The sequence below is a fragment of the Myotis daubentonii genome, chromosome 8 (assembly GCF_963259705.1).
Source record: "Myotis daubentonii chromosome 8, mMyoDau2.1, whole genome shotgun sequence".
Taxonomy (NCBI): domain Eukaryota; kingdom Metazoa; phylum Chordata; class Mammalia; order Chiroptera; family Vespertilionidae; genus Myotis; species Myotis daubentonii.
Genome location: NC_081847.1, coordinates 26423291 through 26443962, shown reverse-complemented (window position 1 = coordinate 26443962; position 20672 = coordinate 26423291). Strand labels below are relative to the sequence as shown.

General features: G+C 40.0%; 1 protein-coding gene across 8 annotated transcripts in view; it reads left to right on the top strand.

Annotated features, from left to right (window-relative positions):
* PLCB4 (phospholipase C beta 4) overlaps nucleotides 1–20672 on the top strand; it is a 380146-nt gene that overhangs the window by 234503 nt on the left and 124971 nt on the right. For all 8 annotated transcript variants that reach the window (XM_059705568.1, XM_059705565.1, XM_059705567.1 and 5 more), the window contains one exon: nucleotides 6087–6185. In XM_059705568.1, the coding sequence (XP_059561551.1) occupies nucleotides 6102–6185 (84 nt within the window). In that variant the 5' untranslated portion in view covers nucleotides 6087–6101. The remainder of the gene's footprint in view (nucleotides 1–6086; nucleotides 6186–20672) is intronic.

The window sequence follows — 20672 nt, the reverse complement described above, 5'->3', positions numbered from 1 at the left end:
ACACATGGGATTGCATTTAGGGCCCACAAGGATGATCCAAGATAACCTCCGCATCTCAAAACTCTTTTTTTTAAATTTTCTTTATTGATTAAGGTATTACATATGCGTCCTTATCCCCCCATCTACCCCTCACCCCCGCTCATGCCCTCACCCCCTTGGTGTCTGTGTCCATTGGTTACGCTTATATGCAGGCATACAAGTCCTTTGGTGGATCTCTCCCTCTTACTCCCATCCTCTCCTGCCTTCCCTCTGAGGTTTGACCGTCTGATCAATACTTCTCTGTCTCTAGATCTGTTTTTGTTCATCAGTTTATGTCGTTCATTATATTCCATAAATGAGTGAGATCATGTGATATTTATCTTTCTCCAACTGACTTATTTCGCTTAGCATAATGCTCTCCAGGTCCATCCATGCTGTTGCAAATGGTAGAAGTTCCTTTTTACAGCAGCCTAGTATTCCATTGTGTAAATGTACCACAGTATTTTAATCGACTCATCTGCTGATGTGCACTTAGGCTGTTTCCAAATCTTAGCTATTGTAAATTGTGCTGCTATGAACATAGGGGCGCATATATCCTTTCTGATGGGTGTTTCTAGCTTCTTGGGATATATTCCTAGAAGTGGGTCAAATAGGAGTTCCATTTTTAGTTGTTTGAGGAAGCTCCATACTGTTCTCCACAGTGCCTGCACCAGCCTGCATTCCTACCAGCAGTGTACGAGCGTTCCTTTTTCTCTGCATCCCCACCAGCACTTGTCATTTGTTAATTTGTTGATGATAGCCATTAATCACATCTCCAAATTTCTTTTTTGCCATATTAGGTAATACTCAGAGATCCGGATATGGGTATCTTTAGGGGGCCATCATTCAATCTATCTTACTCAGGATCTTAAATACACCTGACTTCATGGACTTCTCTCTGTCAGTTCTCTACCAAAACATGAGACATATGTCCAGAAACACAACATTCTTGGCCAAAGATTGATCCAGCTGGCCTAGGAAGGCAGAGTTGACTCCATAATTGAACCAGCATATCTGGGATAGGTGGTGTGGTAAATCTTAGAGACTACCCAGAAGATTTAAAGGTGCATGGCACGGTAGGCCAACAGACAGAGAGCTGTTCTTCCTTGGTTCATGTCAGCTGAACGGATGCAAGGAAGGCCTTTTTTACAGATGATGTGCATATTTGGTTCCCAACAGCCTACCTGAGCTCCCTTGTTGTCCTCCTCCTAACTCCTTCAGTTTCTTGCCATCTTCTTTAGAAGGAGGGTTTTGCCAATGCTGTAAAACAAGACCTCCTAGGCCCCCACCTCCTGTATGATCCCCTCCTTGCCAAGCTCCACAGTCCAGGGATTTTCCTCTGCAGCCAGTGCCATAGCTAATCCGTTCCAGTTGCATAAGAATTTAAAAACAATAAGACTATTGAAAAGTGCACTGGCCTGCTTCCAGTAGCTGTTCGAGGTGTTTGCTCTGTACAGGGCACCTAGTTACACATCCCTTCTTTGTGTAAATCCTCCTTTACTTCCCGTGTTCCTGAAGAAGGAGGGCCCTTCCTTGTGGTCTGTATATGGGGAGGTGGTGTTCTTGGTGGAGGAGGCAATTGAACCTTGAAGTATCTTGTAAGCGAGGCCTTAGAAGGCAAGCCGGAGAATTTGGGAAGAGGAACCTTTGGCATGGCCCAGTAATAGCGCTTTTGTATTAGTTAGCTGTGGGTGGGGCTTTGAGATAATTGCAAAATAATGTATTTATAGAGTGACCAGTTCCCTCCTTTATGCCTTTTAAAAGAAGTAACTGTCCCTTTAACTTTCTCTGGAATCTGTTGGACTACAACATGTACCTTCATTTGTTCCCATTTAAAAATCAATTACCTGGCTCAAACTACTGCTAAACACAATTGACTGGGTCAGCCTTTTCTAGTCTGTTCAGTCATAGCTGTACCATCTATATCAAATAACCCAACTGCTGCCCCTGAGGACAGGTCGTAAGAAGTATTTCAGAGACACTTCAAGGAACAGCTCCCATTTTGTAGCTGGAAAAATGCAGGATACTCCAATGTCATTTTGCAAAAATGCCTCATACCTGTTCAGAGCCCCAGAAGCTCTGAGAAGGTAAGCCATAAAAGAGCACCTGCCTCCAGTGCAGGTGCCTTTATAGATTAAGGTCAAAAATATCTCCTTTTCCCATTAGCCCCCACCAAATCCTTCACATAATGAGACCATTATAATGAAAATGGTACCCAAGGTAGAGATGATTATATTAGTAGTAAGGATAGTAGTGAAGTCTGAGAAACATCACACACTGAGGATTGATGTGTTCTTTTGCTGAAAGGATCCTGGGGAACCCAGAGTTAAACCCGTGAAAGATGATGCAAGTTGATATAAGCTTTTTCTTCATTTTCATTTTTGATCTGACCTTTTTTTTTTATATCAGAAGTGTCTTGTTGTTTGCTATTCCCTTTAACATAAAACCAAACAGAAATATTGAAAGGCACAGTTGGCAGGAGTGAGAACACACAAAGGTCTGCAGAAGAGAGGTGTTTTGCCCATTCTTCTCCACAGTCTGGTCAACCAGGGAGACCGCCACATTGTTTCTATCATCTATCTTTTTTCATCTGTTCACACTTGGATGCCTGCAGTTGGTTAATTCTGAACAACACATCCATGACAGCCAGAGAGAGTCTTGCAATTCTGTTTTTATCTGTAGATCTGTTTTATGGCATAGAAGTCATGAATGCACATCATTGCACTAATAGCTTGCTTCTAAGTTGCCTTAGATAGAGAGAGAGAGAGAGAGAGAGAGAGAGAGAGAGAGAGAGAGAGAGATTCATTCTTAGACAAACACTGAGAAATGAAATGGAAGGACACAAAGAAAAACAAACTGAGAGGAACAGAGGGACAGAAAGATAGGAAGAGAGACCCAGTTATAGTCATTATGGGAGAGAGAAAGACATGGATCAATCTCACATGATGGACTGGGGAAAAGCCCCTCCCCTTCTCCCACTCTCTGCATTCTGGTCCATCTTCTTGGCTGTACCTGGAAGGCTTCGGTGCTGATTAATGGAGGGCTGCTTACCATCTTAGCTGGCCTGGTTAGGATGTCTTTTATACTTTCACCAGTTTTTAGCCTGGTTAGTAATGAGTAATGGAGAAATTTATTCTCAAATAGCAATAGTGGCTGTTGTGAGAAAGCTACCGTGAAACATGACCTAATATATTCTTCATCTGCTTTACATTGTTTGCATACACCTATCTGTATGACTTCAACTTTTTTTTCTTTTTTTAAATTTTCATTTTTTTATTTACACGAGCACATATAATGCAAGAATATATTCCCATAATAAAAATGTTCAACACAGAAGATAACAGCAAATATACCTTGATTTTCAGCCCCAATCTTTATTTCCTCCCCCAAATTAAGCAGGTCATAAATTGGGAAGGTTCTTTCCAAACTTTTAAATAATTTACTTATATGTATATACCTGGAGAAATATAAACATTTGTCTTGTGTGTTTGTGTTTACATAAATGGTATTAAACTGTTCATAGCATTCTATAGCTGTGTTTTTAAGTAAATGGTATCACACTGTTCATGTTTCATATTATTCTCTGGCTTCCTGTTCTCACTTAATGGTTTGTGTTAGAGACCTTTCACATTCAAGTGTACCTTACCTTGTAGTGTGTGCCAGGATATGTATACACTAGATTTTTCTCCTTAAGCTCTTTAGGAAGTGAATCACATCGATTTGTTTTCAGTGTTGAAGCATTTCACATTATTCTTTTGACAACTCTCTGGAATAGATTTGTTCATGTTTTCACTAGAATTTTCTTCTCTGTAAGTGATAATGAACTCTAGGGTTGGTGCATTTCTTATGAACCCCCTTAGGGTGTCATTGTTGGGATCTGGTAATGGGGCTTGTGGAATGAGGTGGGTACTAGCTTTACTTGTTTTTATGTCCTGGAAAAAGTGTAGGTACACAGGATTTATCTTTTCCTTGAAGATTTGATAAAACTTGCCTGTAAAATGTATGGGCCTAATATTTTATTATTTTTTTCAATTGATTCCTAGGTCTGTGGTCTGTTTAAGTATTCTTCTCATTTTCTGAGCCATTTTTTTTTCCTTTAAATTTTGTAAACCTTCCACATTATTTAGGTTTTCAAATATTTTGATTAAAGTTATGCATAGTATTCTCATACTGTTTTCATCTTTTCCTCTTTGTAACTCCATCCCACATTTCACTGTGAATATTGTATGTATGCTTCCTCATTATCATCCTTCTGCCCCCATCTCTCTCTATCTCACTTTCTCCCAATACTTGCCAATTTTTTAAATATAAAAATAATTCTGAAAACAATTCATTTATACTGATCATTCTTTTACTGTGTTTTGGTTGTATGCTACATATCTAGGTTTTGATATACACTGTTTCTAGATAGTTTATAATTGTTGCTTTGACTAGTCTGCTGAATTTAAGAATTATTTAGAAGTATGTGTGTAAGATTATGTTTTTTTTCTATATGTACAGATTTTATGCACTTACTGTTATTAATTTATAAGTTTGCCTAGTTTGGGTCAATAAGTATGGTGATGGTAATTTCTGCCTTTTCAAAAATACTGACATTTCCTTTATGACCTAACCATGATTGGGTTTGGGGATTGTTATATGTGTATGGGGTAGCTGGGGTACAATGAGGAAAGAATAGATAGAGATAGAAATAGAGATATAAAAATATATGGTTGTTAAACCTTCTGTTTCCGTTTTCCATTCCTCTACATTTTTCAGCCATGCCTCCTGTTTCTTTTTGTGTTACATTTCTTGAGAATTCCTTGACTCACCTTCATGTGAGTTCTCTTTATAATTCATATTTTTAATATTCTTTATAATTATTTAAAAAGTTTTACATTAAAAATATTTAAATTTAAAAAATTCTTTATAACTCTACTAAAACTTTGAACTCAACCATCTTTTACTAAATTTCTAAAAGTTGTAGTTAATTATGTTTTGGGAACAGAATGTACTCTCTCCTCCCTTGGAGGGTATCAACCATACTTAAGCCAAAGCTGTTTGTCCTGTTAACTCTGTTTCCTTGGGTAAGTTCCTCTACTAACTGTGTTTGGCGTGTATGTCCTATGTCTTTGGCATTGCTTAAGTGTTTGACGCTTCTTGGTGGGTGCTCACCTTTACTTTTAAAATGTCCTGCTTTTAGCTATTGAATGTGCACCACAGTACATGGTGCTCAGAAAGGTGGATAAAATGAACACCCCGCTTTTCTAGGTGCAGGCAGCCACCCTGAACCATGCCTGGGCTCTCTTTCAAAGTCATCTCAATCTTTTCTAGACAGCAGACTTTCTGTTGGTTCCTGAGTGGCCCAAGTGAGGAAGAAGTGAGGGAGGCTTCACCAAGGGCAGTAAAAAATTCCAACCATTCCCACCTGATTCTGTGCTCCATCATCCTGTGGACTCCTCCTGCCCATGCAGGCACCTTCAGGGTCTAGTGTAAGCTTTGCAGCAGCCCTAAACCTACATATAGGTTCAGGGGTGTGGTTCCTTTGTCTTATCTGGTGCCATCTGATAATGTGACCTTATTATTTTATATGATCTGAAGAGAGAGGGGAAGCTTCCCAAATGATTACCTCTGGTATTTCTCCCCCTTTTTTAAAATGTATTTTTATTGATTTCAGAGAGGAAGAGAGAGGGAGAGAGAGAGAAACATCAATGATGAGAGGGAATCATCAATCATGCTGCCTCCTGTGTGCCTCCCCCTGGGGATGGAGCCAGAAACCTGTACATGTGCCCTGACTGGGAATCGAACCGTGACCTCCTGGTTCATAGTTCTACGCTCAACCGCTGAGCCATGCTGGCCAGGCACCTCTGGTATTTCTTAATGATATTATTTATCCAGGTTTAGAGACAAAGAGAAGAGAAATTGAGTCAGATGTAGGGAAGAAGAAAGAACAAAGACAATTTATGGGCTTATTCCACATGTATGAAGGAAAGCTTTGCAAACACACAAATATAAAGTGATTAACCTTTGATCTTCACTTGTTTTTCAATTTGTATACTAATGAGATATTCTTTTTTTTATATTTTTAGGTCTTGAATATAATCATGGCCAAACCTTATGAATTTAACTGGCAGAAGGAAGTTCCTTCCTTTATGCAAGAAGGAGCAATTTTTGACAGATATGAAGAGGTAAAGAGGGGTTATTAATCTTTCCTCTCAAAACATTCTTATAATTATTTCATTTTAATTACAGTATTAAGTAAATAGTCTCTGACAAAGTAAGAGCATCTTTGAGATTTATAAGTTGGAATAGTTGGAAAGAGGCAAGTTATGAAATATAATAATGATAATGATACTGTATTTATTGAGCACTTGCCATGTGCCAGGTGTGATGATAATGATGCTATAAATTATTGAGAGCTCACTGTGTGCCAGACAGCCTTCTAGAACATTTTATGTATATTGTTTAATTCCTCACAACAACCTTATAAGGTTGTTGCTATTATTATCTTCAATTTACAGATGGCTTTCATGTAGTAACAGTCTTTGCATAGTGAAGTGCTTTTGGCAGGCTTTCCACATAAAACGTTCTATTTGTTATAACTGTAATAGTGATTGGACTTTGTGCTCGTCATTTGTTCTGCTGGTTTCATTTACGTAGAACAGTTGGACCGAAGCTTTGTATACCTCTGCTTCTGCCACTTACTGTTCCTGCAAGGTGACGAGTGGCTGCAAGCTTTTTATGGAGCAGGGCCTTGGGACCACCCATCTGTTCAGAAGGTTGAGGAGGTAGTTGAAGCCTCATTGGCCTTATAAATGCCTTGTTTTTCTTAGATTGTACTTGAATCTGAGGTGAATTGGAGAAGGGCATGTGGTGAAACTGTGTTGCCTTTAAGGTCAAGTGAAATGGAAAACGTCTAAAGACTTTATTTATAGTCAGAGTTGGTTCCTTTCAAAATCAATTGAAAGTTAGGTGGTGGCCCTCCCAGAGGTTCAGATTGTCAGGCCTTTGCTTAAAGTCTGTGGGCTGATGTGACTCAGTACTTATTGACTTGGTTTTTCCAAAATGTGTTTCATAATACTCTCTATATTTATACCATAGTTTCTTTGTAAGTAAACAAAATTGAGAAAGGCAAAGGATGGGCTATTCCTTGTATTGAATTAAAATGTTGAGCGACAGCTCTTTGTATAACTGAAACTTTACTGTTTCTCAGAAAGGACAGCTAATTACATTCTTCTACTAGTATAGGAAGAAACAGAAAGTAGTATTACACCACGTGGATATAACCATCGTTAATTCTTTGGAATTTTTCCTTTACTCTCCCCCCCCTTTTCATAGTTGTGATTATAGAATAACCTTTTGAAAATATCTATAATGAAACTCTATTGTAGGATAAAGGAAACTGGTCAGAATGAAATATAAGGCTTTCCATACAGCTTCATTTCCTACCAATTTCCTACACACACTCTCTGCTTTAGCCATAAAAATACACTTATAATTCTCCCAATAAACTATTCTATTACATGTTTTATATTTGCTGCTCTCTCTTTCTGAAATAAACTTGTTCCTTTTTGTTTTACTAATGAACTCCTACTTATCCTTCAGAACCCAGACGAGAATTCTCCATCTCTTTAATTAATATCTTCCTTGACACATTCAATCAGAATGGTAACTTCTTTGTGCTACTACTAACCTCCCCTTGCACATGTAATACTGCATTCGTGTTTAATGATTTTGTCTCTCCTACCATATTCTGATTTTCTTGAAGTAAAGGTTCATGTTTTAGTTATCTCTCTCCAGGGACTAGCAGAATGCCTACAACTGCTAAATTCACTGTAGATGTCTACTATTCAAAGGGATTTTAGATACAATTGATTCCAACTCAATCTGATTTATTTGTTCATTTTTCTTGATAATTGAAATGGTGAGAGGATTTGGTAATCCTTGAGACCGGGTGGGGATCTGTACCTCAACAGAGTCAAAATATTAAGGTAAACCATCTGACACTTTTATTTTTGAAGTAAAAAATTATTAGTATCAACTAGTGTTCAATTCTGATACAAAGTAAGCTTATTGCAGTTGACTGCTTTTCTCCACTTTACACAACCTGGCAAAGAGGGCCAAGGACTAGCTTAGATGCATCTGTAAATCTTTCTCCCAGTTAGGCCCGGTGTGCATTGGGGACCAGTGTCACTAAGATGATGTCCATTGCCCTTCATTATGAGCTGGTGAGAGACATCTCTCCCTGAATCTGCTAGAGTGTCTCCAAAGATTTGTGGTTTCTAAGGCAGTTTCCTAGGCTCTGGAAAACAATAGGATAACTAAAAAATGCTACGTGACTTCCAGTTACTCAGTGCAGGTCATTTTAGAGTGATACAATCACTGCTTGAGTATCTCTACTGCTATCAGATAAGCAGGAACATATTAGAGGAACGTGTGCTCTTTTGGTAAAGCAACATGTGATTTGATGAACTGGAAGTTTGTCATCATGGAATCTTTTTATTTTTTTATTTCTTGTGATGATTTTCTTTGATTATTAATCCTTCACAACTCGCTCACATTTGGAAAATACTGATTACTTGCTCTTCAAAAGGCATTTGCTTTTTTTCCAGGTTCCTCCGAAAATGAGGTAAAGCTAGGAGCAAAAAAATCATGAATAAGTATTAAATACATCTAGCTAAGCTTTCAACTTTCTTAAGTGCTATTTTACTAGGATTTTAAAAAAAAATGTAAACTTCATAAAGTAAATATGTCTCTTTATAACAACACTGGAGGCCCAGTGCACGAAATTTGTACACTCAGGGGTCAGTGGGGTTCCCTCAGCCTGACCTGCACCCTTTCGCAGTCCAGGAGCCCTCGGGGGATGTCCAACTGACAGCTTAAGCTGGCAGTCAGACATCCTTAGCGCTGCCGCAGAGATGGGAGAGGCTGGCTCAGGGCTTCTGGCTTAACGGCACTCCCCCTAGGGGAGCACACTGACCACCAGGGGACAGCTCCTACATTGAGTGTATGCCCTCTGGTGGTCAGAGCGAATCATAGCAACTGGTCGTTCCACTATTAAGTAAATTTGCATATTAGCTTTTTATTATATATAATATGAAACCAGAAAGCCAAATAGTATTTCAAGTGGACTACAGCCATTTATTTTTTTATTTCCAAGTCCTATAAGATTCAGTTTTTTGGAGCCATGGCCATTAAAATATTCAAGGCATCAAATATAAGCAGAGAAGGTTTGTTTTTACAAGTTTTATATGAATAGCAGTGAGAAATGACAGCTGAAAGCAAATGGGAGGAACAAGAATTAGGGAAAACAAAACCTCAGCTTCTTAAAGTGTCATAGCAAAAGGACCACTTATGTGAAGGGACATAAGTGGGTTCAGCATCATATGACAATTCTCACGATGGCCTGAAGGATCAGATAAATATGAAATGATGTTCCACTGATTAGTTTAAAGAGGGCAGAGAGGTGGGTGAGCGCTCACTTGGTCAGAAAAAAATACTAGCCATGGTTTTAAAATTATATATTATCTAGTCAATAAATGAATAAATGTGATCAGTGCAACTGTAGTTAAGCATTATTTTATTATTTCTGCATTACTGGGGTATTTTTTTTTGAAGTAGCCCAAAATTTCAGAAACTGCAGAATATAGCCCGCATTATAGCCTCTAACTGCATTCCCATGCCACTTCTAAATTTTTTTTTAATCTCACATTGCTTGACTTAGAAGTTACTTACTTAAATGCAAATACATTTTGTTTCTAAGCGATGCCTGTTATAAAATCTTTTAAATAGAGGTTTTTCTATTGAAGAGAACAGAAACAGCAGTGCTTTCTAAAACACATGCAACCCAAATGTCTCTAACTCAACTGGTCTCCTGACTTTCCTTTTATATCCATAGCAAAGGGCTGAAGACCCCCGCTCCTGGCTACTCAGGGCCTTCCCAGTCCTTCCCAGAATTCCTGGGTGTTTACAATCTTGGTGATTAGCCATATCCTCAGTGCCTTTTTACCTCTGTGTACCAAGTTCTAGTTTGTTTCTCTTCCTAAACCCATTATATCATCGTGTCCCAGGAACAAGGACATTGGGTGGTAGCAACACACACCAGGACATGTTCAGATGAAATGTCTGAGATTATGCTGAATAAATTTCATTAGTCAGCCCTGCCAAAGTGTGTCTTATTTTCTGTCACCTTTTGCCCCACTCCCCCAGCAAGAGGTATGTTCCTGTTTCTTTTCTTTTTAAATATCTCTCCCAGAGTCCTTTTCCAATTTACCCTTTTCATCTTTCCCATATGCCTCTTTTCAAATATTAAAAACAAAACAACTCTCCCTTTCAATCCAAAGACAGAAGATGGAAAATTCTAGTCCCTTGTCATCCTGAGCAGTTTGGCTCCTTTTTTTTACCTCAAATTCTCCTATCCAGATTCCCGAGACCTCCTTCCCTTTTGTATAACTTTGAAGGGCAAAATTTAAAAGAACTGTATCTTTAAGAATACTGCTGTCCTAGAGAACAGTGATCACTGTAAGAACTTAGTGATGGATGTGGTCTGTATTTGTGCTGCCCGTTACCAGTGTGGCTGTTCAGCACTTGAAATGTGGCTAGTGGGACTGAGGCATTGAGTTCTTCATTTTGTTTAATTTCAATTGACACTTACCTGTGGCTGGTGGCTATCTAATTGGACAGCACAGTTCTAGACAATAAGCTCAAGCTACTGTACAACCAGATTTGTAAATACTATCCTTCCCCCTCCCCCCAAAGAAACAGTTTTCAGTTCACTTAGTTGAACTGAAATTTCAACTACAATTCCGTCAGTCATTTCTTAGTGGCAGCTGGACCAGAGATTTTTATGTTTTATAGATGATTCACCTGGGCCATCACTGCCCCCACCGTCCCCACATCATAGATCCCAGCTTGGGCCACCCCTTTTTCTCACCCATGGGACTTTAATGCATTTGAGCAAGCTGCCCAGATGGGAGTACCTTTTTCTGGTAGAGACTTGACTTTTAGCTCCTCCCACCTACCACCCCCTCTTCAACATGGACATAATGGGCCAGTCAGTGCATACAACTGCCACCAGAAAAACAGCAACAGTTATGGCAGTTGTCAAAGCCAGGATTAAAGTGCAGGATCAGTACACACCTAAAGCCAGGCTAGTGGACAGGCCGAATTTCCAAGGTGGTTTTGAAATCTCAGAGCAGTTTGGCTCCACGTGGTGAAGCTCCAAAAGGCCCCAGCAGCCTACACACCCCGGCTGCTCATCAGTGGAGCAAGGAATTCTCAAACATAATCTGCAGAAGATGCAAAACACAACCCTCAGAGAAAGTATTTTGACTTAAAGACGTATTTAACTCTGCAGTGAGGACAGCAGCATGATGATCGAGTTAGTTCTAAGCCCGTTGGAGGAAAAGAGTTTGAATATAGTCAAGAAAGGAGAGCAAACAAGTATTATCAACTGGATCCCAAACTGGTCACTGCTCTAAGGGGCCAGTAAGATGTAGCCTCTGGGGTTATCTCTTCTCCCAGATACAAATCCCATGCATCACTATAGAACAAAAAACGCTGCAACTTATCTACCTGACTTCAAAGAAGCTGGGCCAAACAATGGTAAATAGTAAGCCAAATAGGTGTATTATCATAGGAAGAAGCCATTCTTGGGCTGGTCTCTAGATAGTACTCTTGTATGACATTGAAAGAATATACAGCCAGCTGCCTGTCTTGTTCCCAAGTTTTGGGTAACTTAAACTGAATTGTTTTGACAGGGTCAGGATATTGGGCTCAAAGAGTAGAAAGTGGAGTTGTAGCACATTACTTGTATTTACAGAGAAGGATACTTACATAGTCATCATAATGTTAATAATCATGATAATAATGTTTGTCTTTCAACTTCTAGAATCAACCTAAAAGTTGGCAAAGCATTTAATTATTGTTGTCAAAAGAGAATGAAGAAGTTATTAATTTTGTGTAAAGTAAGGGTGCAGACAGATGTTGGACAATATGAGGGATTAGAGACTGGAGGAAAAAGCAGAGGGTTGATTTTCTCAGTGGGAGGTAATGTTGATACAGTTGATGGTGCATGAAATAGGCTTTTGTTTATTATTCAGACAGAAAAATTGCCAATTACAAAACCAACTAGGGAATGCCAGAGAAGAAGTACATTGGCGGATGCACTATGTGCATCCTCTTCCTGAAAGAATGGTGTTTATCGTCATGTTTTCTGTAGTAATGAACAAATATTTTGCATGTAATAGAAATCACCGGAGATTGCCCAGCTAGTGTGGCTCACTTGGTTGAGCATTATCTAATACACCAAGAGGTTGCTGGTTTGATTCCTGGTCAGGGCACATTCTTGGGTTTTGGGTTTGATCCCCAGTAGGAATTGTGCAGGAGGCAGCCAATTGATGTTTCTCATTTATGTTTCTCTCTCTCCCTCTCCCTTCCCCTCTCTTTCTTAAAAAAAAAATCAATAAAAACATATTTTACAAAAAGAAATCACGTAAGATTTAGTTAAAAATGAGCAAAAAGGGAATTGAAAAACATACTAAATTATCCAAAAGGATGAACAAATGGATACATGTTCCTCCTCTCTCAGTCCTCCTCTCCCAGGGCCACTGTTGGCATCCTGGTGGAAGTGGGCATTGTGTGTGGGCGCATGATAGGAACAGAAGTCTGAGTAGGCAGACGCCTCATCATATAAAGCAGCAGTTCTCAAAGTGTGCTCCCCAAGCCAGCATCACTTGGAACTTTATTAGAAATGCAAATTCTTAGAGATGGATCAGTAGCTCTTCAGATGGGCCAGCAATATGTTGAATAAGTCCTTCGAAGAACTACTGTGCACATTCAAGTGTGAGAATCAGTAGTGTAGAACCAGAAAAAAGAGTTTGGATCTTTCTTTCTGATTTTTATGGGAAGTGACTTCCCAACCGGGACTAACACGATCTAATTTACATCTGGAGGCAGTTGTGTTGGTAGCTGTGTGGAGAACCGTTTCTGGGGGTGTGGGCCAAGTGCATGTGGGAGATGTGAGAGTGTGGTTGGAGACACCAGGAAGTTAGAGAAGGTGAGCTGGAGTCATATTCCTTCCTCTTACTGGCTCTAGCTCCATAGACAACTTTCTTAACATCTCAGTGCTATAAAAGAGCAGATGTTAAAGTGGGTGGGTATGAGAGTATTTTTTTACCTAAGGATTATATGATTTCTCATTCATTTGCCTTCAGTTACCTTTCTTATCATCATAGCCGTGTGACTCTTCCTCACACAATATGAAAAGCTGTGACTAGGCACCTGGGTACTTAATCAGTTGGTCTGAATGCTGAAACAATCCAAAGTTGCAAGAGGTAGCATCAACCAGGGTTTAGCAAAAACACTCAGGCCAGCCTTTAAAACAACAGTACTGACAATGTTATCAATACTCTCAAACCCCGAAAGCCTAGAGTTCATTGTCCTCCAAGAATCAGGCAGTTAAGGAATGGTCTGTATCATTTGGAAAGTTCCAGAAAGTAAGTTGATTTGAAACTAAAAGACTTTGTTTGCAGCCTTGACCCTGACATTTGCAAATTATGACCTTGAGCTAGTCCTTCCACCTGTCTGAGAGAGCATCCTTCTCCCCTCAAATGGGGACAATATGTCTGTGCCAGAGGCTCCCAGTAGGAGTGTATGAGGCACCCAGTGAGGATACCTCTTCAGAGCAAATATTTCATCACAGTTGAGAGAGACCATGTCTGTTCTGCAAAATGTTCAGCCAATATCTCATCACTGTTGAAAACCTATTATCAGTCAACTCTTAGCACTAATAATCATAATCCTAAAGTTTCTGCCAGTAAAAGGCTTTTAATTTCTCCCCATTTTCATCCCATGCCTTAACTCGGAGTGAGGGGCAGATTAATAGATATCCAGGATAACCTGGGTTCTTGCTACAGAGCTTCCTAGAGCACATTTGCTCCTTTACTCCTGAGAAGAGTGATTTCAAATCAGAGAGTTTACTGACCCGCCCTCCATCACCATCAGCCTCTCTGAGGGTGAGCTGGGGAAAGAAGAGACTCTGCCCTTGATGCAAAGAAAGTTGTGCCTTGATTGGAGAAGTGGAAACGTGTTAGATGATACATGCACCACAGGGTGCTAAGTAGAGCAGATTCATCTTGGAGCTGACTTCAGCCTTCTGCACGGCTGTAAAACTCCTGGAAAGGGAATTTATGGACGGCCTCATGCCTCAGAAGTTTCTGCTTTACTCACACTAGGGAAGCTCTGAAAAAGCTTCTTTCTGTATCTGTTGATTCTCAGTTGCCTTTAGCTTCGAATAATAATTCATATGCCGAAGTGGCATATTTTGGGTGGTATAGTCTAATCCCCTTCAGTGGTTCAAGACAGAAACCATTTATGTGGGTCAGTAATATGGGCTGGACTCAGCTGGGCTCAGGTGTTTGCTGGGCTGACTGGAGGCTGAGTTAGGATAGCCTTAGCAGGATGGTCTCATCTCCACCCCAACTTGTCTGTCATCCTCCTGCAAGCAGGCTGGGTTTATTCTCTTCGGTAAGCCCAAGCTACTGCTGCATTCTGTAGGCCAAAGCAAGTCACAAAGCCAGCCAGGCTCAAGGAGTAGGGGTATGTACTCCACTTCTTGGTGGGCGGAGCTGCAAAGTCACAATGCAAGGGTTGTAGGTACAGAAGGGATAGAGGATTGTGGCCCTCTTTGCAATCAATCACAGTTGTCTAAGGTTCTTTTTATGTCATTGATCATCTCATGTTGAAAAGGCTTAGAACAGGGGTCAACATACTTTTCTGTAAAAGACAAATCTTTGTGAGCTACATAGTCTCTTTCTCATACACTCAACTTTATCTTTGTAGCACAAAAGCAGCCACAGAATATAGACAATCCATAAATGAATGAAGGGGCTGGATTCTAGTAAAAATTTCAAAAACAGGTGCCAATTTGATTTGACCTACAGGCCATAGTTGGCACACATCTACCTTAAAAGACAAATAATGTTACACAAAAATGAATAACAAATTAGTTTTGATGGTGATGATGATACTTTCAGATTCAAGTAATTACTTCTAGTTCATCACTTTCTCTTACAAATGTATGATTGTATTTTTAGTTTAGTCATCCTCCTTTTTTCCCCTTTCTTTAAAATTGTATCAGCTTTTGCTGCATAAGCCATCACTCTTGTCTTTCTTTTCTTTTCTAAGAAACTCCACTTCAGTGTGTCTCTGCTTATCTTCTCATTTTGATGTTTTTGCCCTCTGTGAAGTTTCTTTGAGTTTGTTTTCCTCATTTCTTCACAAGGGTAGAAGATAACTATATTCCTTGGAGGAATAGAAGCATTTCACCCATGAAATAGTGTCTGAGTCAGTCTTATGGAAAACTCTAATACTTGAGACTGATGCTATTCAAGGGCATAGGAAGGACTGCTTATTGATGGCGAGACGTGAGGTGCATCCACTAGGCCATTAGAGAAGGAAATCCGGGGTGGCTTTAGGTTCCGAAGAAGCTTGAGGGAACAAAACAATACAACACAAAGCAGAAATAAGGTGTGTATATAATGAGTCAATAAATCAAGTTAAAATATAAGGAACTGGCTAAGGAGCAATGTAAGTCTCTGAAATATTACTGTGCTGTGCTAAAGAACTGAGTTAGAATTCAATGGCTAACATGACAGTGCTGGTTCCCTATGGCTTCTTTTCAACCTGAAGAGTAAATAAGAAAATGCTCAACATTAATTCCTTCAAGCCATGTCTGTGGCTGCGGGTGCACAGGAGCACAGTGGTTGGGGCATCCTTTTACTTAGGGTTGCTGGAGTGCAGCCTGGCCGATCTCAGGCTCATGGTGAAGAGGCCCAAAGGACATCCTGGCTTCGTCTGTCTATGCATTTTCTTTGGGAATGTACTCTGCTGATGCATGCGGTCTAGCCAGTAAATTAATAGAATTTGTTCAAGTGTGAACAAATGAGCAGTCCAATGCCATATGCAGCATATTTTAAAGTGAATCACTTTTGCAGTCCCTTCTGGAGTAATAAAATTGCATTTCTTTAACCTCAACTTCATGGGAGTGAATTCCCTGTTCCTAAAAATTATGAGGAAATATTTTTTGTTGTTACTGGTTTGGGTTGTTTTTCGAGAGGGTGCTTTGTAGTGCTTACAATAGAAATATCTGCCACTATGAGCATGACTAGGTGCTGTGCAAATGGTTACTGTGCAAATGCCATACAAATATTGTTTCTTTAAAGCCTCATCTGAATCAGGACTTAAAATGGTTGAATCCATGGCTGGTCACAGGCTAAGCAGAAAGATTCGTACTAACCAGCCTCAGTGGTTCTCAGTGTGGTCCCGACCAGCAGCATCAGCAGCACTTGAGACCTTGTTAGACATGCAGTTCTCAGGCCCCGCCCCAGCCCCACTGAAGGGAAACTCTGGCCATGGGCTCCAACAGTCCCTGTGTTTAGGGCCTCTGTGTGATTCTGATGATACAGCTTGAGAACCATTAGGCATAGAGCAAGGTGAGGAGTTCTAGGCTTCCTGAGAAGGAAAAATAACTAAATCCATTTCAAGTTTTTAAATCTCCCCCAAACAGGCAATACAGATAACAGGGGGAAAGAACTGATCAATAAGAGACTTTTCTTTTTTCAGAGGAGTCAAACATACTAGATTTTAAAGAGATCTTTACTTAGTCTTAATGTGCCGGGCACAGTGCTAAGCACTTAACATCAATAATCCCTTTAATCCTCAGGTGATTGCAAGGATTAAATGAGATAATTTCCACATTATACAGATGAGGAAAGAGAAGTTTAAATCAGTTAAGGAATTGCCAACTCTCCTAGATACAGTAATCAGTGGAGCCAGGCTCCAGAACTGATGTAGTGATAAAGAGAACATACATGACGAATCACAGCTATTAAGTGATTATGACTCAGAATGGCTACCATGTCCAAAGGATGGCGCTCAGGTCACAGGACCCAAAAATATGGTACCTTGGCATATTGCATATTATAAGCTGAAGGTGACTAAGAAAACAGCAAAGGCAGGAAGGTCATGCTGACCTTCCCCCTGCCCTTCTTCCCTGAAACAGGTCATAAAACCCTCATTTGAGAGATGCCCTCCCATACCTAGAGGAAAAAGCATCCTTCGCTCTGAAGACAAAAGCACCCATGAAGAATCTGAACAAATAGTTCTTGCAAAGTCTCCCTTAGTTTGCCGCACTTACCTCATACTCCTTGCCCTGTCATATTTCTTCACTGTCCACTCTTTGTCAAATGTCACATAAAATACTCAGGTCTGTTTCTTTAGTCTTTCTTTCTTTAGGAGGGCTTCCGTGTTAAGAAAAACTTTAAATAAGTTTGTTTTGTTTTGTCTTTTGCTAATCTGTGTTTGTCAGTTTAATTTTTAGACCCAATCAGGGACCCTAAGAGGTTCAAGGAAAAAGTCTCCTCCCCTACACAAAGAAACATTTTTTTAAAAAATATATAGGATGTGGAAAATATACCTATATATAATTTTAATATTTTTTCTGGAGTTTAGTAATGGAAGCAAGAGCTGTTTAAAGACCTGGTTAGGTCTTTTAGTCACTCACTTGCTTTATCTGTCTTAGACCATAATTATTATGCTATTACATTCAGGTGTTCTTAATTTGATTGTCTTGGTGAAATGAGGATGGAAAAAATTTATTTTTCACCTATTTTTCCATAGGTATCCATAAGCAAATAAGTGTCCCTAAGAACACTAAGACCTCTACTTTTTGATGAATAAAAATCAGCCTTTAAGGATAGAAACATATTAACCAGAACTTTTTTAGTCTCTATTTTTAAAAGAATAAGTAAAATGTACTATGTGAAAGGAACATAATATTCTTTCAGTCAATGGAAAAACATATAAAATATTCTCAGCAGGGAAGCCTGTTTTTTTAATGCTTAATATTGATTCTGATAAATTAATAAGAAGCACATGGTTTTTGAACCGCTTGCTCTGAACACCATAAATAGTAAGAAATTGCTCTGAAATGGTGCCTTGTCCAAAACATGGAATGAGGTGCATGGCCTGAGCCAGTATAGTTGCCAAGGTATCGAGGATGACATACTCTTTCTACTAGAGCATTGTCCTAAGGACTGTCTTGCTGGCATCTCCACTGCTCTTCTGCTGTGGGTTTTCTTCTCTCAAGTACCTAAAAGGGTGAGTGGTCCTCTAAACTTTGGGAGGTATAAAAAGGAGCCTCGTTTTTGCTCACCAAAGTCAAGTTGCCAGGATATTATTTACAAATAAAGAAAGGGTTTTTGTGCTAAGTGGTATTTAGAGTAAAATCTATTCCAGAGAGCTCTTTCTGGAAGAGTTTGAAATACACATAGTTGGTTAAGGGCACGGATTTGGGGTTAAGCCAAAATTGGTTTAGTTTTGTCTTTGCTACTCAAGAGATGGAAAAAGGAACCAGTCTTAAATGAAACACAAGGCAAAACCGTCTTGTCTGAAAAATTGGAGTGATAATACCTACCTTGCAGGGCCATTGTGAGGGATAAGTGAGGTGGATTTTTTTTTTTCTGGATTAAACTTCCAGTGGCTTCCTATCTCTTTTCTAGTCCCCCTTCCCCCCCCCCCCCCTCGCCCCCCTTACAGGTCCCTACATGACCTTTCACTTCACTTTCCTATTAGTGTTCCCTGAAAATACCAGACACACTCCAACCTCAGAGCCTTTGCACTTGCAGTTCCTCCCTGGACTGCTTTTCCCCATATACCCTCAGTTCTCATGGTTCATTGCCTCACCTCATCCGGTTCTGCTCAAAGTCACTTCATCCAAGAGGCCTTCATGATCATCGCACTTAAAAAAATCTGTGTGTACACATATCCACCCACATATTCTCCTTACCTTTTTAGATGTTCATATTCACATTGATCAATTTATGATGTATTACTTGTTTTCTGTTCCTTGTCAAAATCCCTTTCTAGAATATAAGACATGAGAGTCAAGACTTTGTTTTTATTTACTGCTATATCCCTAGCAAGATATTCATTTATCTCTCAATAGGTACAGTGATCTAGCAAGTCCTTAGTTATATATCTTGGACTCAAATTTATTGTTATTTAAATCGTCCCTAATCTCTAAGGAATTTTAAGGGTACTGAGGAACTGGACCTGGAGGTCCTTTTTGGCCATCTGGAGAAAGGTTAGCAGCCATGGAGGTGTGGCACTTAAATCTTCCAAGAGAAACCTGCCACTAGAGTATGGTTAGTGGACTGCCTCCAGCCACAGCTTCTTCAGAACCCAGCAAATGAGTACCATGGCAGAGCTATTGGAGCTGATCCTTCCTTGCCCCATATGAGGCTCCTCTGGTGAACAGGCCTTGCTCTGGGGCACCCATCTCCACCTGGTAGAGATGTACTGCAGCCTGAGACCCTTCCTACCGATCCTGTTTCCTCCCTGCTCTCCTTTCACAGGTTTTAGTCCTGCCTGATGCTTTGAAGGCTCTCCTTCCTCCTCCTGCTTCCTCTCCCCTTTCTCTTTCGCAGGCATAGCCCCTGATGAATCTCTTGCACTTCCAAGTCTGTCTCAATGTCTGTTCCTTGATGACCCAACTGATGCAGCACCCCTTTCTAATCCACCTCCCTCACCACTCCATCCCAGCCCCTTGTAGGATGGTCACATGCTAGGTCTTTGGGACTGCAATTTTCTGAGGCCAACCGTGCACTCACTGCAAAATTTTCTAGAAGGAAGCAGTCGTTCTTGAGGGAATGTCCCAGTCATTGCTCTACTTTGTTTAGACACAATAAAAAGGGATAGAGCCAGAATTGGCCCTAAGAGCCAGTGGGAATGGTATATCTTTGAGGCCTAAATGTAAGCTATATAAGAAGACAAAGTAGGAAGGGAATGACATATCACACAGCTAGTGTGAAGAAAAGCATTTTTAAATGCTGAATTATTTAAGTGGAAATGCATATATCCAAGGAAAAGTCCATGGATGTCATTGTGATTCCTTTCTTTTTAGCAACTCTATTCAACATGGTCTGTCATCTCCATGTAGCAATAGGTTAAAACATTCTTTTCTTGACCTGCCTCTTCAATTACTGTATGTCTTCTGTGTCACCATATGTCTAATCACATGCTCAGTGCAATTTAATATTCTGGAATGAATTGTGCTTCTATTAGAAGTGCTTTACTGACAAGAAGGACTTACCAGCTTTGCCATGTTTCAAGCACATTTGCAAAGCACATCTCCTGTTGTCCTTAGAATTTGGAGGGGAGGGGATGTTAAAGAAAATGTTATTTATGACACTTGTTTAAAAATGGTAAGGCTGGATCCAGGAGACTGCTACAGTGGGGTTTTGCAGAAGGGGAGAGAGGTTGAGCTCAACTCAGAATACAACCAGGAAAGGGGACTTACAGCTAAGGAGTGATGGGGGTCAATGGATGGAAAATTACTAAGAGAAAATATCAAGGTTAAGGGGAGATTTTGGCTAAACCAACCTCACAGTTTTTTGCTGAAGGCAGATTAAATCCCATCTGGGAGATGGAGAAGGTTGAATAACCTGATCAGATATCAGGGGTGATCAGATATTGAGGATGGGGGATTCTGGCTAAACCAACTTTGCAGGATTCTTGCTATCATTTGGCATTGATTGCAAAGACAGACACTGAACCCCAAAAGTTGAGGTCTAATTGGGAAGAATATTCGGGAAAGCCTGATTCAAGTTTGCTCA